The sequence below is a fragment of the Pleurodeles waltl genome, chromosome 10 (genome assembly GCF_031143425.1).
Source record: "Pleurodeles waltl isolate 20211129_DDA chromosome 10, aPleWal1.hap1.20221129, whole genome shotgun sequence".
Taxonomy (NCBI): Eukaryota; Metazoa; Chordata; class Amphibia; order Caudata; family Salamandridae; genus Pleurodeles; species Pleurodeles waltl.
Window position 1 is genome coordinate 628,681,932 of NC_090449.1, and position 22,738 is coordinate 628,704,669.

The 22,738-nt window shown below is 44.2% G+C and overlaps 1 protein-coding gene across 11 annotated transcripts in view; it reads right to left on the reverse strand.

Annotated features, from left to right (window-relative positions):
* Positions 1-22,738, reverse strand: part of KMT2C (lysine methyltransferase 2C) — a 1,516,687-nt gene that overhangs the window by 514,188 nt on the left and 979,761 nt on the right. For all 11 annotated transcript variants that reach the window (XM_069211124.1, XM_069211114.1, XM_069211120.1 and 8 more), the window contains one exon: positions 12,495-14,519. In XM_069211124.1, coding sequence (XP_069067225.1) covers positions 12,495-14,519 — 2,025 coding nt within the window. The remainder of the gene's footprint in view (positions 1-12,494; positions 14,520-22,738) is intronic.

Below are 22,738 nucleotides of genomic sequence, written 5' to 3' on the forward strand. Positions count from 1 at the left end.
GGGGCGTTGAAGAATATTTATAATGTCCCACTAGCTAGGCTATTATTGAATGGGAATTTAACTAAACCCTTTCCTATAATAAGGGGAACGAGGCAGGGATTCCCATTGTCCCCGTTATTATTCGACTTATATATAGAACCTTTAGCCCTTGTGATTAAGACCTGCTGATTAAGCCATTTAGTTATATGGGCTGGGAAAAGAAAATCTCTCTATATGCAGACGATATCATGATTTTGTCCTCTGCGTTAGAAAGATTAGAGGTTTTAACAAAAGATTTTGGCCAGATGTCAGGCTATGCAGTAAATTTGGCAAAGGCAGAAATAATGACTTGGAACATGAATGAGAAGCACAGGTTGATCAAAAAGGAGATGAAATATTTGGGTATTAAGATATATAATAAACTAGAGGACATCCCAGTAGAAAATTTGAAGAGTGTGTTTAAATAAATAAATAAACTTCTGGTGAGTTGGTCTTATTTACCTCTGACATATGGGAGGGGAAACATAGTTAAAATGTCAATTATCCCTAAGCTCATTTTTCTTTTCAAAATGATTCCATTACATTTTCAGAAGGAAGAAATACATAAAATTCAGGCTAGAAATGATCGCTTAATTTGGTCTTCTAAGGGGGTCAGGATTGCAAGAAAAAAGCTTAGAAGGAAATATGACAAAGGAGGGACCGCGCTTCCTGATCTCCAATTATATGTTTGGGCATTTCAGTTAAAAAATGCAAAAGATCTGTTATCAGTAAACATGACAAATCATTATAGGAAAGCTCTGTTAAAATGTGAGAGACAGGAAGGGCAGAAAGTTATGTACAAGTTTGGTCACCCAAAATTTAAAATAAAAATTTAGGCTGAAAACGTTACAAGCAGCTGCCTTATTGTGGAAGTAGATAAGGAGCACCACAAATCTATCTTATTATAGCATTTACGGCAGGTACTCCAGCATGCCTTAAGGATGTCTTATCGCGGTCTCTACAGGAAGCAGGTATTGAAGAGTGGGGACAGTTACTTCAGGGGGGAAAATTGAGATCTTGGGAGGAATTAGAGATAGAAACACAAAACCCAGTTTCTAAGTTTAAATATTATCAGTTGCAAAGCTGGGTTAGGTCATTGCAAGATAAAGGAACAGATACGAATGAACTAGAGGAGGTATTGGTTAAGGGTTTGTCCGGTAAAAAGGAAATAGCAACCTATTATCGATTGCTTTTGGACAGCTCAGATAGGGATTTTAATTACCCAGGCTCCCTATGGGACGATTTAGTTCATAGCGACGAAATTATAAGGTTACGGCAAATGTCTTGGCAACTCTTATACCAGGTGGTTAAACCAGCCTTTTTGAGGAAGAACCATCTTTTTGTATTACATAGGGCTTATTATACCCAGCAGAAAATAGCTCAGTTTAGTTCAAAGGAGGACATTGCTTGTAGGAAATGTGGCTTACTTAAGGCGGATGATATTCACATGTTTGTGTCCTGTCCTCAGACCATAGGTTTTTGGTCAGAGGTGTTTGAAATTTTATGTAAGATATTTCAGACTCGATTAATTTGTACTGCAGCACTAATTTTATTTGGTTGGTCCCCAGACTTGCATTACCTGTCTAGTTATAAAAGGAAGCTTTTGTTTTGTTTCATCTTGTTGGGCAGGCGGGAGATATGTAAAAACTGGACATCTGAGACATCACCTATGTCATCTGCGTGGTTGAATGCGATTTCATATATATGCAGGTTAGATTTGAACCGGGCCGGGGCCAACCTGCAAAAATTATGGGAACCTTGGGTAAAGTGGGTGGATCAGGGTACCCAGGTTTACGTAAGTGTCCGATGATTATTTTTAAGAGCAGAAGGAGATACATTCCGAGAAGGTCTCCTGGGGGTAGCGTTACTCCTTTTTCTGAAGTGACTTTCTACTCCGATAGCTGGACCCCTCCAGAAGTTCCGGATTCAGGGTGTGGCTTAAATCAGTTTGGAAGTGATTAAAGTAAATGAGGACACAAAAAAAAACATAGCACACAACCTCGCCTGCAGAGGGTGAACGTTCTGTTGCTCATCACCAGATGCTAAACTTCCACAAACAACCAGAGCACACACAACTGGTGGAAGCCAGAATGATATCCAACATCTCCATTGGACGATTGAAGACTTCAGTTTGTTTCGTTCCCCATGCATGTAGTATTATATTATTGGAGAACTGTGGGAAAGATGTTGAAGATGTGATTTTGGCTTAGAATCCAAAGACGAACTGTAGCAGCACTACCACCAGTAGGTGGTAGAAGACTAGCTGAGGCGTGATTGCTTTTGTCAGCTCATCAAGGCGATGGAAAACGCATTTCCTAGACCTGCAAAGATAGGCAACAACCACAGACAAGATATTTGTAACCACCAAGAGAGGAAAGGGGAACGAAGAGCAGGATGGTGAATTTGTAGTGGACTTCCTCCAACTTGAAGCAGGGAAAGTTTATGTGGGATTGCAAGAAGTATGCATCATGCAAGTCTATCCAAGGACACAATTCAGTCTGAGGTCCAAGACCAGCAAGAACGTAGAAAGAGTCAGCATCTTAAACTATCCTTCCTAATGTAGTGGTTCAGAAGCCTTATGTCTAAAATTGGCCTCAGTTCCCCATTCTTATTGGGCACTGGAAAGTAGGCAGTAACAGTGAGCCTCTCTTTGCCTCAGGCACAAGCTCAATCACACCGTCGCCAAGCAACATCTGCACTTTGAGAGATAATATAGGCATGGATTGCTGACGGTACGATTGTGTGGAAGAGCATCCAAAAATCTAAGAGCTTAGACAAACTTAACAATATGAATAACCATAGGTCTGAAATAATTTAACACCAGTTAGAAAGGCAATTCTGCATCCTGCCCCCTACTGGACTCAACAGGTCGCGGGATGAAAAACTAAAGAGGTAGGACTGTGGCGCCAGTCAAAAAGGAAGAAAAAGATTGCTGCATTTGTTGTTAGCCATGGCCTCTACCACTACCTCTTCCTTGAGCCACAAAAGGCTGAATGGGTTGCTGAACATGCTGCCCTTAGCTGCCTCTGATAATGGTCAACAGCCCTTGAGTATCCACAGATGTTTGGGTACTGATAGCGGAGTTGACATGAAGGGGAAAGCAACTGCAGACAGCGGCTGTCTTTAAAGCACTTTAGCGCTAAATCAGATTTCTAGTAAAGAAACTTGGTTTTGTCAAATGGCATTATCATAAACTAAGTCTGAACATCCCCAGAAAACCCAATAACATACATCCAGACATGTCGATGGTTGTTCAGGGTAGGCTATATAGCCTAGGTTAGTTTATATAGCCCAGTCAGAAAACACACAGCCGAGGCCACAGAATTTGTATTGACCAAGCGGGCTATCTGGACAGATGCTGTGTCCAGGCAATTCTCAGTTGTCTGTGCAAAGGAATAAAGTAAATTCCCAGGCACAGCAAGCAAATTCTAATGGGCCATGTCCCAGAAGAAGAGTATAGTGGCCCAAGAGAGACACCATATTCAGTGAGCATAGGACATTGCTCAGATGCTTGCACAAAAAGTAGGAAGGTCAGATCATTGGATTGACAATGTTTGAACAAACTCTCTTATGATAGGGCACAAAAAGTGTGGTTACCCAGAGCAGATTTTTGGACGTCTATCAATCTTCCTATGGACTGCAAAGCCCAAAAGGGGTTTCTCCAAGGCAGATATGATAGGGTCCAGGAATGCCTCATTAAAATGAAGCAAAAGTTCTGTTACTGCCATGGATGGATGGATACAAGATTTCCATAGGAATGTTAGATTTTACATCTTCCATAAGCTTCCTGAATACTTGTCGTAAAAGGTAAAACCTACTCTGAAGCAGGGCCAGAGAGGGATCTAATGTTACCTCTTCTGGAGAAGTATTGAGGCCACTGGTATTTTGTGAGTCAAAGTTTAGGCCAGCATCAGTGTTGATTGGACAGTAGGTAATCAGCCTTTGGTTCATCATCCTCTATTCAGCCAAAGACGTATCCTCTTTAGCCAAGGCATTTGAATCTGAACCAAAAAATTTCAAGTGGGTGAACTTTAGGGCCCCGCAGATATCTCATCTTTTTCAGCAAACCAGACATCAAAGAAGAGCCAGGTACTAGTGAACATACAAGAGAGGATTTGACCAAGTCATCCTTACTGTCACAAGGACACATTTAGCATTTACATGATAGAGTGGAGGCACCCTTGCGTCTCTCATATAGGAGAGACCAAACAATAAACAAAAAGTGTCCTATTTACCTGATGCTACTGACTCACCAAGCCCACTTCTTGTCCAGGAACAGCACAGGCCATAGTTACTGTGGATAATATGACTATGACCAATCAAATATACACATAATTCTGGGGGCATTTCCTGGGATGCCCTGCCAAAGATTGTTTCAGAGACTATTTTTGTCTTTTAAATTGTTCTAAATGTATCAACTGTGGAAGGATGGAAAACCGAGTTGATACTGTTGGCCTCAGAACATTTGACCTGCAAATCAAACCAGATTTGTAGAGAAAACATTTGACTCACTGAGCTATCATGCCACCATCTAGCTACTAAAATAGCAAATAAATGTTTAAGCTGAGACCAGTCACTGAAAAACAAACACATTTTATCTGAATTTACACAATAATCAAAAGATGATACACAAATATGTCAAACAATCAAGACATTGAGGCACTATTACATTCTTCACATCAGGTATGTGACTTCTGTTTGTCCCTCTGCCCCCAGCCAAATTGTGTACAACATCACAGGACAGTAATAAAGGAAAATGTTGCACACACTGTAACCATCGGTTTGTAGCTTGTAGGTTCACTTGCTCTGCATATGTCTGCATTATAATGTTGGGTGTGGATATTTGCACATTTTTTTCTTAGAAGAAATCTTCAGTCTTTACTAATCCCTTGGCCCACAATGCACCAGGACAAAGACTTCACCTCAGACTGTACTCCTCCAATGGGTGAGCGATGGAAATGGGATATGGCGAAGCAGGACCAGAACTGCATTTTCCATTTGTAGAATGAGCTGCTGCAGATCATATGCTCTGCATAGACTGTAAAGCAATACTCTCGAACAAAGTAGGGGCTAAATAGCAAATAATATAGACGGTTTGGAATAAAGTTTGGCCAACTAAAACGGACAGCTTTAAATGCCCACAGAAAAATGTTCAGTGAAAGTGTTTTGTATTGACGAAATAGCAGTTTTGCACATATCTGCTACTGGCATGATACCTACAAAGGTCATAGTTGACCCCTTCTTTCTAGTGATGTGTGCTTTACGCACAGCATTCAGTGTGTGTTTTGCTTTGGCACATTATGTGTGTATGAATTTAACTACCCATCTCTCTAGGCCCACCTCGGAAATGTGATTCCTTTGGTGTGGTTTTGCCAACGCAACTAGTTGCTTTGTTCTACAGATTAACTTTGCTCTGTTAATGTAGTACATTAGAGCTTTCTTAATAACTAATGTATGTAATGCCCTTTTTGCCACTGTGAAAAGGTGTCCCCGTCACTAGAAATCAGATTGCAGAGCGGGGAGGATGGGTGTGTGGTGGATCCTGTTTAGTTTTAATGGGACTCAGGAGTTTAGCTTAGCCTCCTGGCTTGCAGGCCTGTTCCCCCGTCACCTAGTGACTTTTAACCCACTTAGCTTGGTCTGTCTAAGCCTATTTAATTATTTCATTCCAAATGGTTGCTATTTTTGTAGCTGGTTATGCAAAAAGAACTGTTGATGGACGGAATGTACCTGGACCAGAAACAAGCATCCTGGGACAGGTTTCGGGGTATCACCCCTCTTCAGCCAGACTAGCTTGAATCTGGTGGCATAGTGAGGTGTTTGTAGGTGGTGACATGTTTTGATTTTACACTATTAGTGCCACTCTGTGAAGGCTTCACTATCAGCGTTGAAGTTAAGTGAGATACATAAGTATTCACATCATGTCATTTTCCCACTTAAGCGTGACAGGGACATAATGGACTTTTGGAAGGAATTGTTTATGTAATTGTCGCCCCAAGCATGCCTCCTAATATATTGTTTGGGAACATATCTGCTTCAGGTGTCCGACAAAGTCTCTATATAAATACAACTCACGCAGACAAGGTTATCAGCGGGATTACTACCAGATGCCATCAACGCTATCTATGCTACTGCCTTTGTGTCCCCATGGAGTGTGATCCAGAGACCTCATTCCAAGGTAATAAGGGTTGGGGGGCTCTTCTCGTGGACATGGTACTGGTAGATTAGGTTTAATGGACAAGGTACTTACCTTCGGTCACGCATTATCTGGTAGAGACACAATGTAGCTGCAGATTCCTTACCTTTGAATTCCCTGGCGTCAGCTTCCAATTCTGAATCTTTTGCTGAGCAATACACAGTGAATGCCGTCGGGTGGCAGTGTTTGGATCAGTGTGGCGTCGTTGGAGCCGTCTGTGATGTCACGGTAGCCTATAAAGGCACCATCCCGGCGCACGTACGTGCGTCATTTCTTTTATCCACAAACTTCCATGCCAGAAGCGCAGAGTTATGAATAGAACAAACAGTTTGTGCAAAACTAGGGCCCTAAAAAGGATAAACCCTAACCCTGCAGAGCAGACCCAGAAGTAGGCTCAGATGATGGAGGCCTAGGGCGTCGACCTTCCTCCTGCGTTGCATTGTCTCAGTGATGGGGTGAAGTGGAAGAAAGTTTGTTCTTCTTCGACTTCTTCTTGTGGCCCGAAAGTCCTGAGGATTAGGAGTGGGACGAGGACAAGTAGTAATGGCTCTGTGAGCGGTCTCAAGACCTTACTCTCGAACGAGAACAACGTAGGGCCGACTTCAGGTCGTGGTCATGCTCCAGGCACACGAGGCACAGATCCATCACCAACATGCGGTGACAGGAGTCACACAGCTTGAATATGGTTTTGCAGGAAGACATCTTGGTGCACGGAGTTAAAAAATGACTGGGGGTAGCTCTTCTAGGAAGCTGGCCTATTGTGTGGTGGACACCTATGGTGTTTGTACCTTATACCAGGCCCAGGCAACGCCTATTAGTGACTGAGACAGTGTCTAGAAAGCCAAGGCTCTCTAGTGGTAGCCCTGATGAGCAGCCAAGACTTATCTAGGAGTGTAAAACACTTACAATATCACAACAGTTACACAGTGTAGGTAAGTGCCCTCTTTTTGGCATGGCTACCCCCACTTTTTGCCTGTGTGCTTTGACTGGGATTCTGCTAACCAGGGCCCCACTGGCTGTGCGCTCTACCTCTAAATTTGGTTGTCCCTGATGGAGTACACCCCACAATAGGCATACTGGTGCCCCCATGTACGTCCCTAGTATCTGTTACCTAGGGAACCCAAGGCATTGGGGCACCAGGGGTTCCCCATAGGATTCAGCATGTATTATGCCACCCATGGGAACCCATGAAAAATATGTCTGCAGGCCTGCCATGCAGCCTGCGTGAAAAGGTGTATGCACCCTTTCACTACAGGTCACTACACCAGGTCACTGTAAGTCACTCCTATGGCAGGCCCTCCTAACCCAGGGGGCAGGGTGAAAGTACCTCTGTATGAGGGCACCCCTGCATGAGCTCCATTTTCCTGGACTTCGTAAGTGCAGTGAAATCATTTTACCCATGTACTGGGCACAAGTCACTACCCATGTTCAGCTACATAATCTTAACTCCAAACCTGGGCATGTTTGGTATCAAATTGGTCAGAATCATAACCCAATACGGTTGCCAGTATTGGTTGTATGATTCATGCACTCTGGGGGCTCCTTAGAGGACCCCCTAGCTTTGCTCCTACCAGTTTGCAGGGCTTTTTCAGGGCAGCCCGTGCTCCTGCCATTCTACAGACAGGTTTCTGCCCTACTGCTGCCTGACCAGCTCACGCCCAGGAAGGCAGAACAGAGGATTTCCTTTAGGAGTGGGAGGCAACACCCTCTCCCTTTGGAAATTGGTGTTACATGGCTTCAGAAGGATAACCTCCCTTAGGCACTGGTATGCTTTGAAGGGCACATTTCATGCCTTTCTTGCATAAACTGATTTGCACCAGTCCAGGGATCCCCGGTCCCTGCTCTGGCGCAAGTGGACAATGGAAGGGGAGTGACCACTCCCCTGTCCATCACTACCCCAGGGAAGGTGCCCAGAGCTCCTCCAGGTGGCGACTTGATTCTGTCATCTTGAATCCAAGGTGGGAAGAGGCCCCTGGGTGCATCGGAGTGGCCAGGTCAGGCAGGTGACGTCACAGTCCCCCTCCTAATAGGTAGCCATCCTGCTAGGTGACCAATCCCCCTACCTGCCTGACCTGGCCACTCCCAGGGTCCTCTGCACATTGTGTTTCCAAGATGGCAGAATCAAGTGGACACCTGGACGAGCTCTGGGCACCACCCCTGGGGTGGTGAAGGACAGGGGAGTGGTCACTTCCCTTACCTTTGTCCAATTTTACACGAGGGGGTCCCTGGACTGGAGCGAACCGGTATATGCAAGGAGGGCACCAAATGCTCCCTTCAAAGCAAACCAGTGGCTTGGGGAGGCTACTCCTTTCCCTGCCTTTAACACCTATTTCCAAAGGAGAGGGTGTTGCCTCCATCTCCCACAGTTCTGTCCTCCCCTGCCTGAGCTGGTCAAGAAGCAGGAGGGCAGAAACCTGTGTGAGGGGCTGCAGCAGCACAGGCTGCCGGCAAATCCTGAAAGACTGGTAGGAGCAAAACAGGGGGGGTCCTCTAAGGAGCCCCAGGAGTGAATCATGCAACCAATACTAGCATTAGTATTGGGGTTTGATTATGACATGCTTGATAACAAATATACCTAGGTTTGGAGTTACCATTATGTAGCTGGACCACAGGTAGTGACCAGTGACCAGTACACGAGTGAAATGGCTTCCCCGCACTTACGAAGTCCAGACCATTTAAACTGGAGTTCGTAGGGGCAACTCTGCTCATGCAGGGGCACCCTCATACACAGGAACCTGCACCTTGCCCTCTGGGTTAGAAGGGCCGACCATAGGGGTGACTTACAGTGACCTGGTGCAGTGACCAGCAGTGAAAGGGTGCATGCACCTTTAAACGCTGGCTGCAATGGCAAGCCTGCAGACATAGTTTGCATGGGCTCCCATGGGTGGCATAATAGATGCTGCAGCCGATGGGGGACCCGTGGTGTACCAATATTCTGGGTATCTAAGTGTCAAATACTAGGGACCAACAGGGGCACGCTAGTATGCCAAATATGGAGTGTAAAGGGGTACCAAAGCAACCAAATCTGGAGGAAAGAGCACAATCACTGGGGTCCTGGTTAGCAGGAGCACAGTGAAAACAGTCTAAACATAGGCAAAAAACAGGGGTAACCATGCCAAAACGAGTGACTTTCCTACAGCATTTCTCTGGATCTGCTCGTAGGCTAGTGCCAAAAGAAAAGAACTGCCATCCGTGCGCCGGGATGGCACCTACATACGACTGCAACGTCATCACAGTGACCACTACTGACATGGAGTCGCCAGACACCATCTGACGGCACGCAAGGGTACTGCCTGAAGAAAAATCTCCAGATCAAGTCCGACGCCTGGAGGAAATTGTGAAGGCGGAGTGTTTGTGGAGGCTGAGGTTGCACAAGGCTGGGGGTAAGGTCACTACTCTTTTTGGAGATGTGATATAAAACTTTAACTCTTCCAAAATTTCCTCCTAAAAAGTTAGCTTCCTTCTCTTCCACAGTACTGGCTGTGGTGTCGGTCTCTCCTAAGGTGAGGGCATGCAAGAATGTTCCCTGAGGAGTGGTAGCTATAAATCTTGTGCTGCCTGAAAGGGATAACTCCACTCTGATCTCATCATCAAGATCTTTAGCACATTTGGCTTTTAAGCTGGATTCTAGGATGCTATGGGTTCAGAAAGGACCACTCAGGGACTCACACTTGAGTTGGCATCCTCTGATGCCAAGGTTTAAAGCCTGTGGCTCAAGGCTTCTCTGGAGCCAATAGAGGCTCTCAGGATAGAGTGGGGTAGGTGCCAGAGATGGAACCCAAAGGCTGGTGACTCGATGATCCTGTCTCAGGGCTCGATGCTAGACTCCCTGGGGAGCAGTGCTTGAGCTCAGGTTGAGACTGATTTTGAGGTTGATTGTGTGTGTGTGTGTTGAAGAATGGTGGCTCTGGTTGCAGTCTTTGTCCTAAGCCTAGATTTCAAATTCGAATGAAAGGTAAAACCAGAAACATCATGCATTGAATAGACAGTGTAAAATTGAGAAAGTCTGCGAGAGAGCCTGTTATGATGACTTTAACTGTGCATGCTGAGCTGGCATAACTGACCTTTAGTTTGTGAGTATTTTACCCCATAACTAGATGTCTTTAATTGCCATTCTAAATATGAAGGAATATATTTGTGAGGCAAATTTTTGGACTACTTGAATTTGTTTCCCTCCACCGGGAAAGCCTAATATTAAACCAAACACTGATGTTTAATGAATTTATGGTCCTGCCTCTGGTTTACATGTTTCCATAACAACTAGTTTTACAATAAGTGTAACAACATGTTCAAAAGAATAAAAGCAGACGTGAAAAAAAGAGTAAAAAAAAGTGTGCAAAATGTGTAGTTGGTATCTGCAATTTGTTTATATTCTTTAGGATATTGTTGACAAGTGTTTACAATATGTTTCTTTCCTTATAATTTTCTATGACTAGGCTATTAGTCCTGATGAGGGCCACAAAGCTTCCAAACCTGATTCTGATCCAACCATGTACATTTGGAGTTACATTTCAAGGAGAGGTGGAAGGGAGCATTCTCCGAACCTGGCTACCCAGTGTCATTCTCATACAATCCAAGTTCAACAGACTGTCCGATGTAGCTAAAACAGTGATGTGGCCAGTGGCTTTTAAAATGCTATATGGAGTAATTTGATGTCTGCAGCCAAAGGATTACGATGATCTTTGATATTCCCGGGGCGCGAGCTGCACGTCCGAACCGTCCCAATGCCCGCCTATCCCACTTACTCAAAGAAAACTACACTCTTGACCCCTCACAATCCGGGTTCCGCAAGAACCACAGCACGGAAACCGCCCTCATCGCATGCACTGACGACATCAGGACCAAAGGCGAGACTATCACACTCATCCTCCTAGACCTCTCCGCAGCCGTTGACACTGTCTGCCACCACACACTCCGCACACGCCTCCACAACATAGGAATTCGCCACAAAGCCTTAGACTGGCTCACCTCCTTCCTCACCGATCGGACCCAGAGAGTCCACCTTCCACCTTTCCACTCCACCGCTACCAAGATCATCTGCGGAGTTCCCCAAGGGTCCTCCCTCAGCCCCACACTCTTCAACATTTACATGATCCCCCTAGCCAACATCCTCCGAGCACACGGAATCACTATCCCCTCCTACGCAGATGACACCCAACTCATCCTCTCCCTCACCCGCAACCCCACCACCGCCAAAACCAACCTACTGGCTGCTCTCCTCGAAACCGCCAACTAGATGACAACTAACTACCTCAAGCTTAACTCCAACAAAACCGAGATCATCATCTTCAGCCCCAACAAAATCATATGGGACGACTCCTGGTGGCACACCGCCCTAGGACCCGCACCCACCCCCGCAAACGACGCACGCAACCTCGGCATCATCCTGGACCCCTCCCTCTCCATGACACAGCAAATCGATGCTCTAACCTCCTCCTGCTTCCACACACTCCGCACTCTAAAAAACAAATCCTTCAAATGGATTCCCCCAGAGACCAGGAAGACAGTCACCCATGCACTCATCAGCAGCAGACTAGACTACGGTAATGCCCTCTGCGCCGGCACCACACTCAAACTCAAACTCGAGAGAATCCAGAACACAGCCGCACGCCTCGTCCTTGGCCTCCCCTGCCACGAACGAATCTCCCCACACCTCAAATCCCTTCACTGGCTCCCCATAGACAAGAGAATCACATTCAAGAACCTCAGCCACGCACACAAATCCCTCCACAACACACGCCCAACATACCTCAACGAAAGAGTGAACTTCCACACTCCCACCCGCAACCTCCGATCAGCCGACTTCGCCCTAGCCACAGTCCCCCGCATCCAACGCACCACCACAGGAGGCAGGTCCTTCTCCTACCTCGCCCCCAAAACCTGGAACTCCCTCCCCACCAACCTTCGCAAAACCAAAGACCTCCTGCTCTTCAGAAAGAACCTCAAGACATGTTTGTTCAAACAGTGACCCTCCCCACGCGCCTTGAAATCCTCACGGGTGAGTAGCGTGCTCTATACATTTTTTTGATTGATTGAGATGATGGAGAAAAACAATCTGAGGAGAAGCTTTTGTCCTGGTACATTGGGTAGGTGGGTTCAGGTAATATCTGGAGATCAAAGATTTTCATGAAGAAAAATAATTTGCAAACATCCCCGCCCAACACCAGAAGGCAGGAGAATACAGAGCCTGTAAACTACAAAAGCAAGCACTTCAAGCATAACAAATCATCATTTGTGTGTATTGGTAAAATAATATATGTTAATTGCTGTATGGACTCACCTGTCTTAGTTTCTCTTCTGTGTCTGCCTGAGGCAAATTTATAGCATTTTGTGAATCCACTGATATTGATGTTCCACGTGGGCCCGGGACATGAGATGTGCTATTAAACTGCTGTCCTTGAGAACTGATGGGAGAGTTTCCAGATTTGGTAAAACCTCCATCCGATCCGGGCCTCTGCAGATCTACAGATTCATGACTAATCTGGTTAGATCCAAAATTGTCCCCTGAATGTGGTCGAGGAGTCATGGGAGGTTGATCATATGGGTCACGTGGCGGGGCTAGTTGGATATGACTATATGAATCTGATGTAGTAGACCCTGTAGTCCTTTGAGAACATGAGACCGAGACAGATTGTCTTGCAAATGATTCTTGTACAGAGGATGCTCTTCTCTGCTGGGACTGAAAGAATGAATCTTGGTTTGCCATTACCCCAGGTCTTGTCATACTATGTTGAATTAAATTCTCAGGTATTCCTGGTCTTGGAGTTCCAGGCATACAAGAATAATCATCACCCATACCAAGCCCTGTAGAGCCAGACATCGTAGTAAACAGATCAGTAGCATCAGGCCTCAACGTTCCAGGTGACTTAGAATAAGGATCAGTGGTAATGTCAGATTGGGGTTGAGGTTTTGCTAGTGGCTGAGCAGAGGGATCATCCATACGTCTTTGTTTTCCTGGAGGATGATTAAAGCGATCTGCATGTCTTCCATGGGATTGTGGCTGCACAAAGATTTCTCCTCCAGCAGACTGGCTGTAAGGGTCGACCAACTGAAAAGGAGGCCTCGTTGTTAGTGGCTGCTGGGCATACGTATCACTTACAGTTGGCCTAGGAGTAGATGGAGGCTGGGAATATACATCACCAACTGACTGAGTGGTACCAGGTGGATGAATATACTGATCTTGTGGCATGGGCCTTGGTATTGACCCAGACTGGGAAAAGTTATCACTATGTAGTCTAATGACTCTTGGTAGATGGGAAAATGTGTCATTCATTGTGGGGCGGGGAGTCAGAGGTTGATGACTGTAGGGATCACTGGGAGCATTTTTGGAAAAGCTGTCCAAAGGCCTTGGAGTCATGGTAGACCTTTCAAATGAGTCCACAACTGCATGTCTTGGAGCTGTTAAAACTGATGCATGAGACTCTTGTGGGGACTTTGGTGGGCACTGAGGAGTTTTAAAGGGCCCTGGGCTACCATCCATCACAGTAGGATTAGAAGTGAAGTGAGGTCTTGTAAATGAATCCTGAATCACTCTGGCTTGTGATATATGTTGTTTTTGAATAGGTTCAGTTCGAACAGATAGTCTGGGGAATATTTCATTTCCTCCGGTCAGTGAAGCACTCTTTAAAGACTGATCAATAGTTATAGGTCTTGAAATTCCGACTGGCTTGGGAGAATCTGGTGTTTTTTCATAGGGCTCACCACTTCGTGGGGAAGAACAAAGTGAGTCTCTAATTGGTGAAGGTTTATCTGCAGATGGTTCATTTCCTTGAATGAGTCTGGGGACACCTGATGATGGTGAGCATGGATCCATTTGTGGAAGTGAATTTCTTCTGGAAAAATGTGGACCCAAGTGAAGTGGTCTGGGTGTTCCTACCATTTTTGCATAGGGATCCATTGGAGACGATGGCCGAGAACCTGGAGAAAACATTTGCGGTGACAGTGGTTGAGACACGTGGCATAGTGAAAGCGAATCCTGTACCTGAGTTTTCGTTGGCGTTGGTGGTGGAGCTTGTGGTTTCAAAAACACATCATCTGCTGGCGTGGAAGAAGGCATGCCTGAAAGATGCTGCTTTCCATATAGCTCTTTGTTAAATGTTGGGTGCGCAGGAGATATGCTTCCATTACCTTGCTGTGGGGTTAAAGGGCTCTGCACTCCACTGGTAGGTGTGTCACTATCAGACTGGCTCAAATGCTGTTGGGAACCAAACTGCTGCTGCTGCTGTTGCTGTTGTTCACTCTTTACTTGTTCAAGTTTTTGTGTTGCTTCAATTTTAGCTTGCTGCTTGCTTTTCTGGCGCATTTGCTGTTAAGAGAAGAAAAAACATTGACATTAATGGCAAGGTTGTAGTAGTGGTGTACTTTTAAAAATTAATACATTTGTTTCCTTACTAGAAAGATTTTGGTTGACAAATCAATTATTTGTTTTGAAGCATAAACTCAAACAAATTCATAGATAGCAGGCAAACACTTTTGGTCAGAGCAAATGAACTATAAAAGTACTGAAGGCAGTTTCAAATCCTTGCAACATTCTCACACAATGAAGCGGCAAAGAGTAAACATAGAATAAAGCTATTCAGATACTGAATCAAAGAATGCTTTGTGATATTTAATACAGACCTATGAGGTAGGTACAATAAGAGGGAAAACAGAATTGTGAATACAAAATACAATGACAATCTGCCAGGTTCAGGGTTATATTAGGGTATTGTTGTGGCAGGAATGTCCCCTTAATGGTAATCAGGCATGACCCCCCCGCCATAAGTGACAACTGCATGTTAAACTAGTACCTTGATTCATCTTAGGCCCAGCTAATATGCTAAGCTAGCGTGTTGCGGAGTTCTGCCCATAATGATTCCGAGGTCAAAGCCTGTTCTGTGACTTTATAGGGAGCAGGAGCTGAGCTCTCTATCTTGATATGGAACTACTGCTCATGACATGGGTTGTGGACAGAAAACAGTGGTGGAGGTATAACTTTTTGGTGTATTAAAGTAATGAATAGACCTTTTCCTAGTTGACGTCCAGTGCGGTGCCTACTGGCTCCATTCATGTAAGGTTCTGCTTATACGTGATACCCAGACTAATGTGCTGACAGAGAGAGAGAATAAGAGAATATGTGCACTTGTGTATGTATGAAAGTTATGGGTGGTAGCAAGACTCAGTGTTATGGTGAAAGCAGGGCTGCTGGGGCCAGTGGGATCCGTTCTGAAGCCTTCGAAGGTGATGGGCGCCCGGATGGTTTGGGACTAGGTCTTCCACAGCGATCTATGTGTTACATCTCTGCAGTTGATGTGGGAACAATGGAAATTGGCTACAGTCCTGTAGGTGTACAGTAAACTTCTGTACCTGAACCACCATTACTGTAAGTAGCATCTTGTTTAACAGTGGTATTAAAGTACTTCTCTATTTACTATGAAAATCACTGGAATGGACTGCAATTTACTGTATGTGTGACTATGCTCTGAGTTTCGAACCACTACACTATGTCACTGAGAAGCTCGGATTGATTGCTTTCTGTCACTAAACTTAGATTGAAATGTGGAAGGGTGTACCCGGTCCAGTTTACACAGCCATAGTAGGTTGGACCCCACGGACAAATGACCTTAAACAACACAGGTGAAGCCCAGTAGCCCCTACCTGTGTTGAGGTGGCCCCAACAGGGTATGTGTGAAAGGTCTTAAGAGCAGTGGAAACAACTCATACAAAAGGCCGATTTTAATAAGGAATCAGTGATAGACAAAAAGTGATGGAGGACAGGTGCAGCTATAGGTGGGTAACAAAAGCTAAAAATAAAAAATGTGTTTCTCCTTTTAAAATATTGCTCTCCACCGACTGGCATCATCGTAAAGCAACACATGAAACATTTCAGTTTAAAAGGAAAATTATAATTTGTCCTACATCAGGCATATCCAACCTTTTCTGCAGTAAGAACTACTCAGGTTCGGTAGTAATCATCCCAAGCTACTAGTATTTTTAGAGTTTTAATATTGATCACATCAGAGAAGATTACATTAGTGCCCACCATGTGCAAGACTGACAACAATGATCACCTCAGTACATTAGGCATGTCTCCCAGCATTAATGTAAAAAATCCTTTGTCAATGTGGAATGCCTATACATGAGATGAATATAACAGCCACAGCTGCAATGCCCCTGACACCAAGTTAAAATGAGTACTAAGTCTCCTCCAAACACCAGCTGTTGAGTTCTGAAAATACACATATTTTTGTCTCAAACACACACTTGTCAATGTTGGTGTACATATATTTACTCACCCAAGCAAGAGCTTCACATTTATTAGGCTGGACTGAATACAGGGGAACTATGTATGGGTAGCTGAAGAGCAACCAGTGGTTCACAAGCTACTCAATGGAAATGTCAGGCCTAGATGTATTTGTCTTCTTGCACATTATTCAGAGAAGCAACCAACATTCATCAACTTACGTTTCAATGTGGCATGACAACTTAACAATCATGATTGATGTCAGTGACCATGTTGTGATGAAAAGCATGCTAAATGGCTTGGAAAAGTAATACCATCTAGCCTATGAATTTATACATTTCATATTGGTGTCCACCAATAAACCTGCAGCCTAAGACAACAATGTTTCTGTTGTTGCTAATTGCAGGCGCTTTGTTCCATAGTGTATTGCTAAAGTTTTCACATATTGACAGTGTGCCTTTAGTGCAATGAGCCCACATGCCTACATATGCTGGCTGACATGAAAAGGTGTTACAATTTCTGGCAAGGGACCAGATCCTCATTGAGAGTGATGTATAGGACATCTGCAATGAGAGTACCTGCAATTTACTTACACATCGGCAGATGTGATGGAAGACAAGAAAACTGTTTTGAGTGTTGCATCGGTAGCTGCAGTGAGTAACTGTGCATGGGTTCAAAAGGTGGGTACGTAAGTGTTGATGTTATATTCAAGTCATATTTTGACTTTCCTAATGGCTTAGAGGGAAACATGCGAGTCATACCTTTGATAAAAATCATTATAACAGGCAATTTAAATATAGAAAGGACTGATTAGCGAAAATAAAAAAGGGCAAAAGGACTGTCCCGTAACCCAGAACTATGCCCACCGACAGGCCTTTCTTGGCCAATGACAGGACAAAAAATACATCCAAAAGATTGCCTGCAGAAGGTCGATGTAAAAAGCGCCATATCTAGCAATGACTTTCTCCTGGCTCGAAAACATGGATTGATTTCCTCAAAGGGCATCCGGAAGCAAGGGGATGACATCAACCACTTTGACAAGCAATTTGAACACATTCAACTGCAGCCAATTCAAGCTCCATGTATAGAGGTGTAGATCATGGAGGCTGGCACACAGAATCCTCCCAACTGCTGCTGAGGCACAATGTCCTCTGGAAGTGAAAAATGGATTGGAGGCAAAATTCTCATACGCAGGAACTCTTGGTGCCATACTCTCCTGGCCCAGTCTGGGGCAGTTAAGATGTCTTGGTCCGTCCTGATTTTTCTCTGAACTCTAGCCAAGAGAGCTATGAGCCCCTTTTCATCTAGAATGTCTCCTACAGAGTACCCAGGAGAAGACTATGGTACACAAATGTTTTGACAAGTTCGACTGTAGGGAACAGGTCTAGCTAGGACGTACACCCCTAATCGAAGACACCCTGTGCCACCTATGGATGTAGATGCTTCCTGTGGACCACCAGTCGACATTGGTTCATCTTATCGGCTCTGACTTTCAGGGATCCAACCAGATAGGTAGCAACCATAAAGATGCCCGGCTGCTTCAGCCAGCTCCAAAAACAGTCTTTCCTGGCACAGGATCCAGGACCCATTCCAACGTCCTTATTGCATGGGGGTTGTGCTGTTGGAGTACCTGCACCAGCATCTCCTTAAAGGATAGAAGAAAGGCTTTTAGAGCCAGATTGATTTCTATTAGCCCCATAAGGTTATGTGGAGTTGGCCCTCTGCTGGAGACCTGAGGTCTCTGATTACAACCTCACCCAGGTGACGAAAATAAGTTACTTACCTGTAACTGTAGTTCTCAAGTATTGGAATCTTTCATATATTCACATGCTTGGATCCTTCGAGATGGGAGCCCCCCGTTACATCAAAACAGCTATACATACAGGCTACTGCAATGAAAAAAGGCCTAAAGGCTTTCACTTTAGTAGCCTATCCTCATCACCATGAGCAAAAAGGACCAAAGCAAGGCCCAGTCAACCATGCTTCCCCTTCCCTCTAGAACCCTCCTGAGAGGAGCTCCCTTCCCTCAGATTTTCTCAAGCACGAGTTTAAGAGTATCTGAAGAAGACAGGAAAAGGTGAGCTTCCCAAGGGAGGAGGGAGGGTCGCATGTGAATCTATGAAAGATTCCAATTCTGGAGAACTACAGTTACAGGTAAGTAACTTATTTTCTTACTCCAGTATTGGAACTTTCATAGATTCACATGCTTGAATAAGAATAGCAAGCAGTAATGAAGCACACTGTATAGCATTAATCCATATGTATACTTATTGTTACATGCATATATATATATATATATATATATATATATATATATATATATATATATATATATATATATATATATATGGAAAATGTCACTTACCCAGTGTACATCTGTTCGTGGCATGAGACGCTGCAGATTCACATGCTGTGCATTATCCTGCCATCTAGTGTTGGGCTTGGAGTGTTACAAGTTGTTTTTCTTCGAAGAAGTCTTTTCGAGTCACGAGGCCGGGGGACTCCTCCCTTTCAGCTCCATTGCGCATGGGCGTCGACTCCATCTTAGATTGTTTTCCCCGCAGAGGGTGAGGTAGGAGTTGTGAGTATACTAGATGTGCCCATGCAATGGAGTAGGTATGTATGTACTTAATGTGTATCAAAAACATAATTATTTACAAATTTAAAATTTTCATTCAACTAATAACGGCTACAGGCTACCGGGGAGCTGGGAGGGTGCATGTGAATTTGCAGCGTCTCATGCCACAAACAGATGTACACTGGGTAAGTGACATTTTCCGTTCGGTGGCATGTGTAGCTGCAGATACACATGCTGTGCATAGACTAACAAGCAGTAATCTCCCCAAAAGCGGTGGTTTAGCCTGTAGGAGTTGAAGTTGTCTGAAATAATGTTCCTAATACAGCCTGTCCTACTGTGGCTTGTTGCGTTGCTAACACATCTACACAGTAATGCTTAGTGAATGTATGAGGAGTAGACGAGGTGGCTGCCTTACAAATTTCTGTCATAGGTATATTCCCTAGAAAAGCCATTGTGGCGCCTTTCTTTCTAGTGGAATGTGCTCTTGGTGTAATAGGTAAATCTCTTTTTGCTTTAATATAGCAAGTTTGAATACATTTAACTATCCATCTGGCGATGCCTTGTTTAGATATAGGATTACCTGCATGAGGTTTTTGGAAGGCTACAAACAATTGTTTTGTTTTACGAAATTGTTTTGTTCTGTCAATGTAGTACATTAGTGCTCTTTTAATGTCTAGTGTATGTAAGGCTCTTTCGGCTACCGAGTCTGGTTGCGGAAAGAAGACTCAGAGTTCCACAGTTTGGTTTAGGTGGAATGGTGATATGACCTTTGATAAGAATTTGGGATTGGTATGGAGAACCACTTTATGTTTATGTATTTGTATAAAGGGTTCTTGAATAGTAAATGCTTGTATCTCACTTACTCTTCTAAGTGATTTGATAGCTATTAGAAATACTACTTTCCAAGTCAGGTATTGCATTTCACAAGAATGCATGGGTTTGAATGGTGGGCCCATGAGTCGTGTTAATACAATATTAAGGTTCCACGAAGGTACTGGTGGTGTCCTTGGGGGTATGATTCTTTTTAGTCCCTCCATAAATGCTTTAATAACTGGTATTCTAAAAAGCGATCTTGTATATGTAATCTGCAGATATTGCAGTGAGATGTATTATAATGGAAGAGAATGCTAGATTAGACTTTTGTAAGTGTAATAAGTAGCTTACAATGTCCTTTGTGGAGGCGTGTAGTGGTTGAATCTGATTAGTGTGGCAGTAGCAAACAAATCTTTTCCATTTGTTTGCCTAACAATGTCTAGTTGTAGGTATTCTAGCTTGTTTGATGACCTCCATACACTCTTGTGTGAGGTTTAAATGTCCGAATTCTAAGACTTCAGGAGCCAGATTGATAGATTGAGCGATGCTGGATTCGGGTGTCTGATCTGTTGTTTGTGTTGTGTTAACAGATCTGGTATGTTTGGTAATTTGATGTGAGGTACTACTGACAAGTCCAACAGTGTTGTGTACCACGGTTGGCGAGCCCAAGTTGGTGCTAAGAGAATTAGTTTGAGTTTGTTTTGACTTAATTTGTTGACCAGATAAGGAATGAGTGGGAGAGGGGGAAAAGCGTAAGCAAATATCCCTGACCAACTGATCCATAGAGTATTGCCCTTGGACTGAGGGTGTGGGTACCTGGACACGAAGTTTTGGCATTTTGCGTTTTCTTTTGTTGCGAATAGGTCTATGTTTGGTGTTCCCCAGCGGAGGAAGTGATCCTGTAGGATCTGGGGAAGAATTTCCCATTCATGAGTTTTCTGGTGATTTCGACTGAGATTGTAGTCTAACTGGTTCTGAATACCTGGTATGTATTGCGCTATCAGGCGAATATGATTGTGAATTGCCCAATGCCAAATCTTTTGTGCTAAGAGACACAGTTGTGACGAGTGTGTCCCCCCTTGTTTGTTGAGATAATACATTGTTGTCATGTTGCCGGTTTTGACAAGAATGTGTTTGTGGGGCTACCAGTGGTTGAAAAGCTTTTAATGCTAGAAACACTGCCAGCAGTTCCAAATGATTTATGTGAAGTTGTTTTTGTTGATTGTCCCATTGACCCTGTATGCTGTGCTTATTGAGGTGTGCTCCTCACCCCATCATGGAAGCATCTGTTGTTATAACAGCTTGAGGCACTGGGTCTTGGAATGGCTGCCCTTTGTTTAAATTTATAGGGTTCCACCATTGAAGCGAGAAGTGTGTTTGGCGGTCTATCAACACTAGATCATGAAGTTGACCCTGTGCTTGTGTCCATTATTTTGCTAGGTACTGTTGTAAGGGCTGCATGTGTAATCTTGCATTTGGGACAATGGCTATGCATGAAGACATCATGCCTAGAAGTTTCATTACAAACCTTACTGGGTAGTGTTGGTTTGACTGTATGCTTGATGTTGTGTTTTGGAACGCTTGGACTCTTTGTGGGCTTGGAGTGGCAATTGCCTTTTGTGTGTTGAGTGTTGCTCCCAAGTATTGTTGTATTTGGGATGGTTGCAGATGTGATTTCTGGTAATTTATAGAGAACCCTAGTTTGTGTAGAGTTTCTATGATGTACTGCGTGTGAAGAAGACACTGTTGGTGAGTGTTGGTTTTTATGAGCCTAAATATGGGAATACGTGCATGTGCTGTCTCCTTATGTGAGCGGCTACTACTGCTAGGCATTTTGGAAATACTCTTGGGGCTGTTGTTATCCCGAATGGTAGTACTTTGAATTGATAGTGTACGCCGTGCATTACAAACCTTAAGTATTTTCTGTGAGTAGGATGGATGGGTATGTGGAAATACGCATCCTTGAGATCCAATGTTGACATGTAGTCCTCCTTTTTAGGGTCGAGCCTGCGTTGCATGCGCTCGCGCATGCGTATCGCAGCGAGACGCTTTAGTATTTAGAAAAGGGCTCTGAGCCCTGTCAACTTCACGTCAGTGTTTTTTATTGGTTTGTGGGCTTGCCTAATAAAATCTGCTTGCTTTCATTAGTCGAACGCATGCATACGTCATGGCTTTTCCGGTGGCTAGCCCTCCTCGAGCGCAGCGACCAAGTACAGAAAACATGCGAGGCTCGCTGTTTTCCATCAGGCTCGTGGACTTCTTTTTCTCTAATTTACGAGCGCAATCTCGCTTGGCAGAAGTCGAGCGCTTTACATAGTTGATTTCACTTTTTCGGGTTAAGTACATAAATGCACTTTTGCCCGATAGGTGAAAAGTCGGGTTAGGAGTTTACAACGTGATCAGCTCTAACATGAGCAAACGCGAGACCCGTTGCATTGTAAATGCTTGTTTAGTAAGGGAACCACGTCTTGAAGTGTTACCATGTGGAAGTGGTCTGATTTGATGAAGAGATTCAGTGTTCTGAGATCTAAGATAGGTCTTAACGTTTTGTCCATTTTTGGAATTAGGAAATATAGTGAGTAGACGCCTGTTCCTTTCTGATGGTTGGGTACTAGCTCTATTGCTTGTTTTGTAATAGTGCCTGCACTTCTATTTGTAATAGGTGTAAGTGTTGTTTGGACAGATTGTGTGCTCTTGGTGGCACATCTGGCGGGAAATTTCTGAATTCTATGCAATAACCATGTTGGATAATTGATAGGACCCATGCGTCTGTGGTAATACGTGTCCAGTTTTGATAATATGCAGTTAGTCTCCCCCCCACTGGTGATAAGTGTTGGTGTTTTGTGACATTGAAGTCACTGTTTGGTCTGGTTTGTTTTGGTTGCCTGGAACTTTCCCCTTCCTCTCGGGA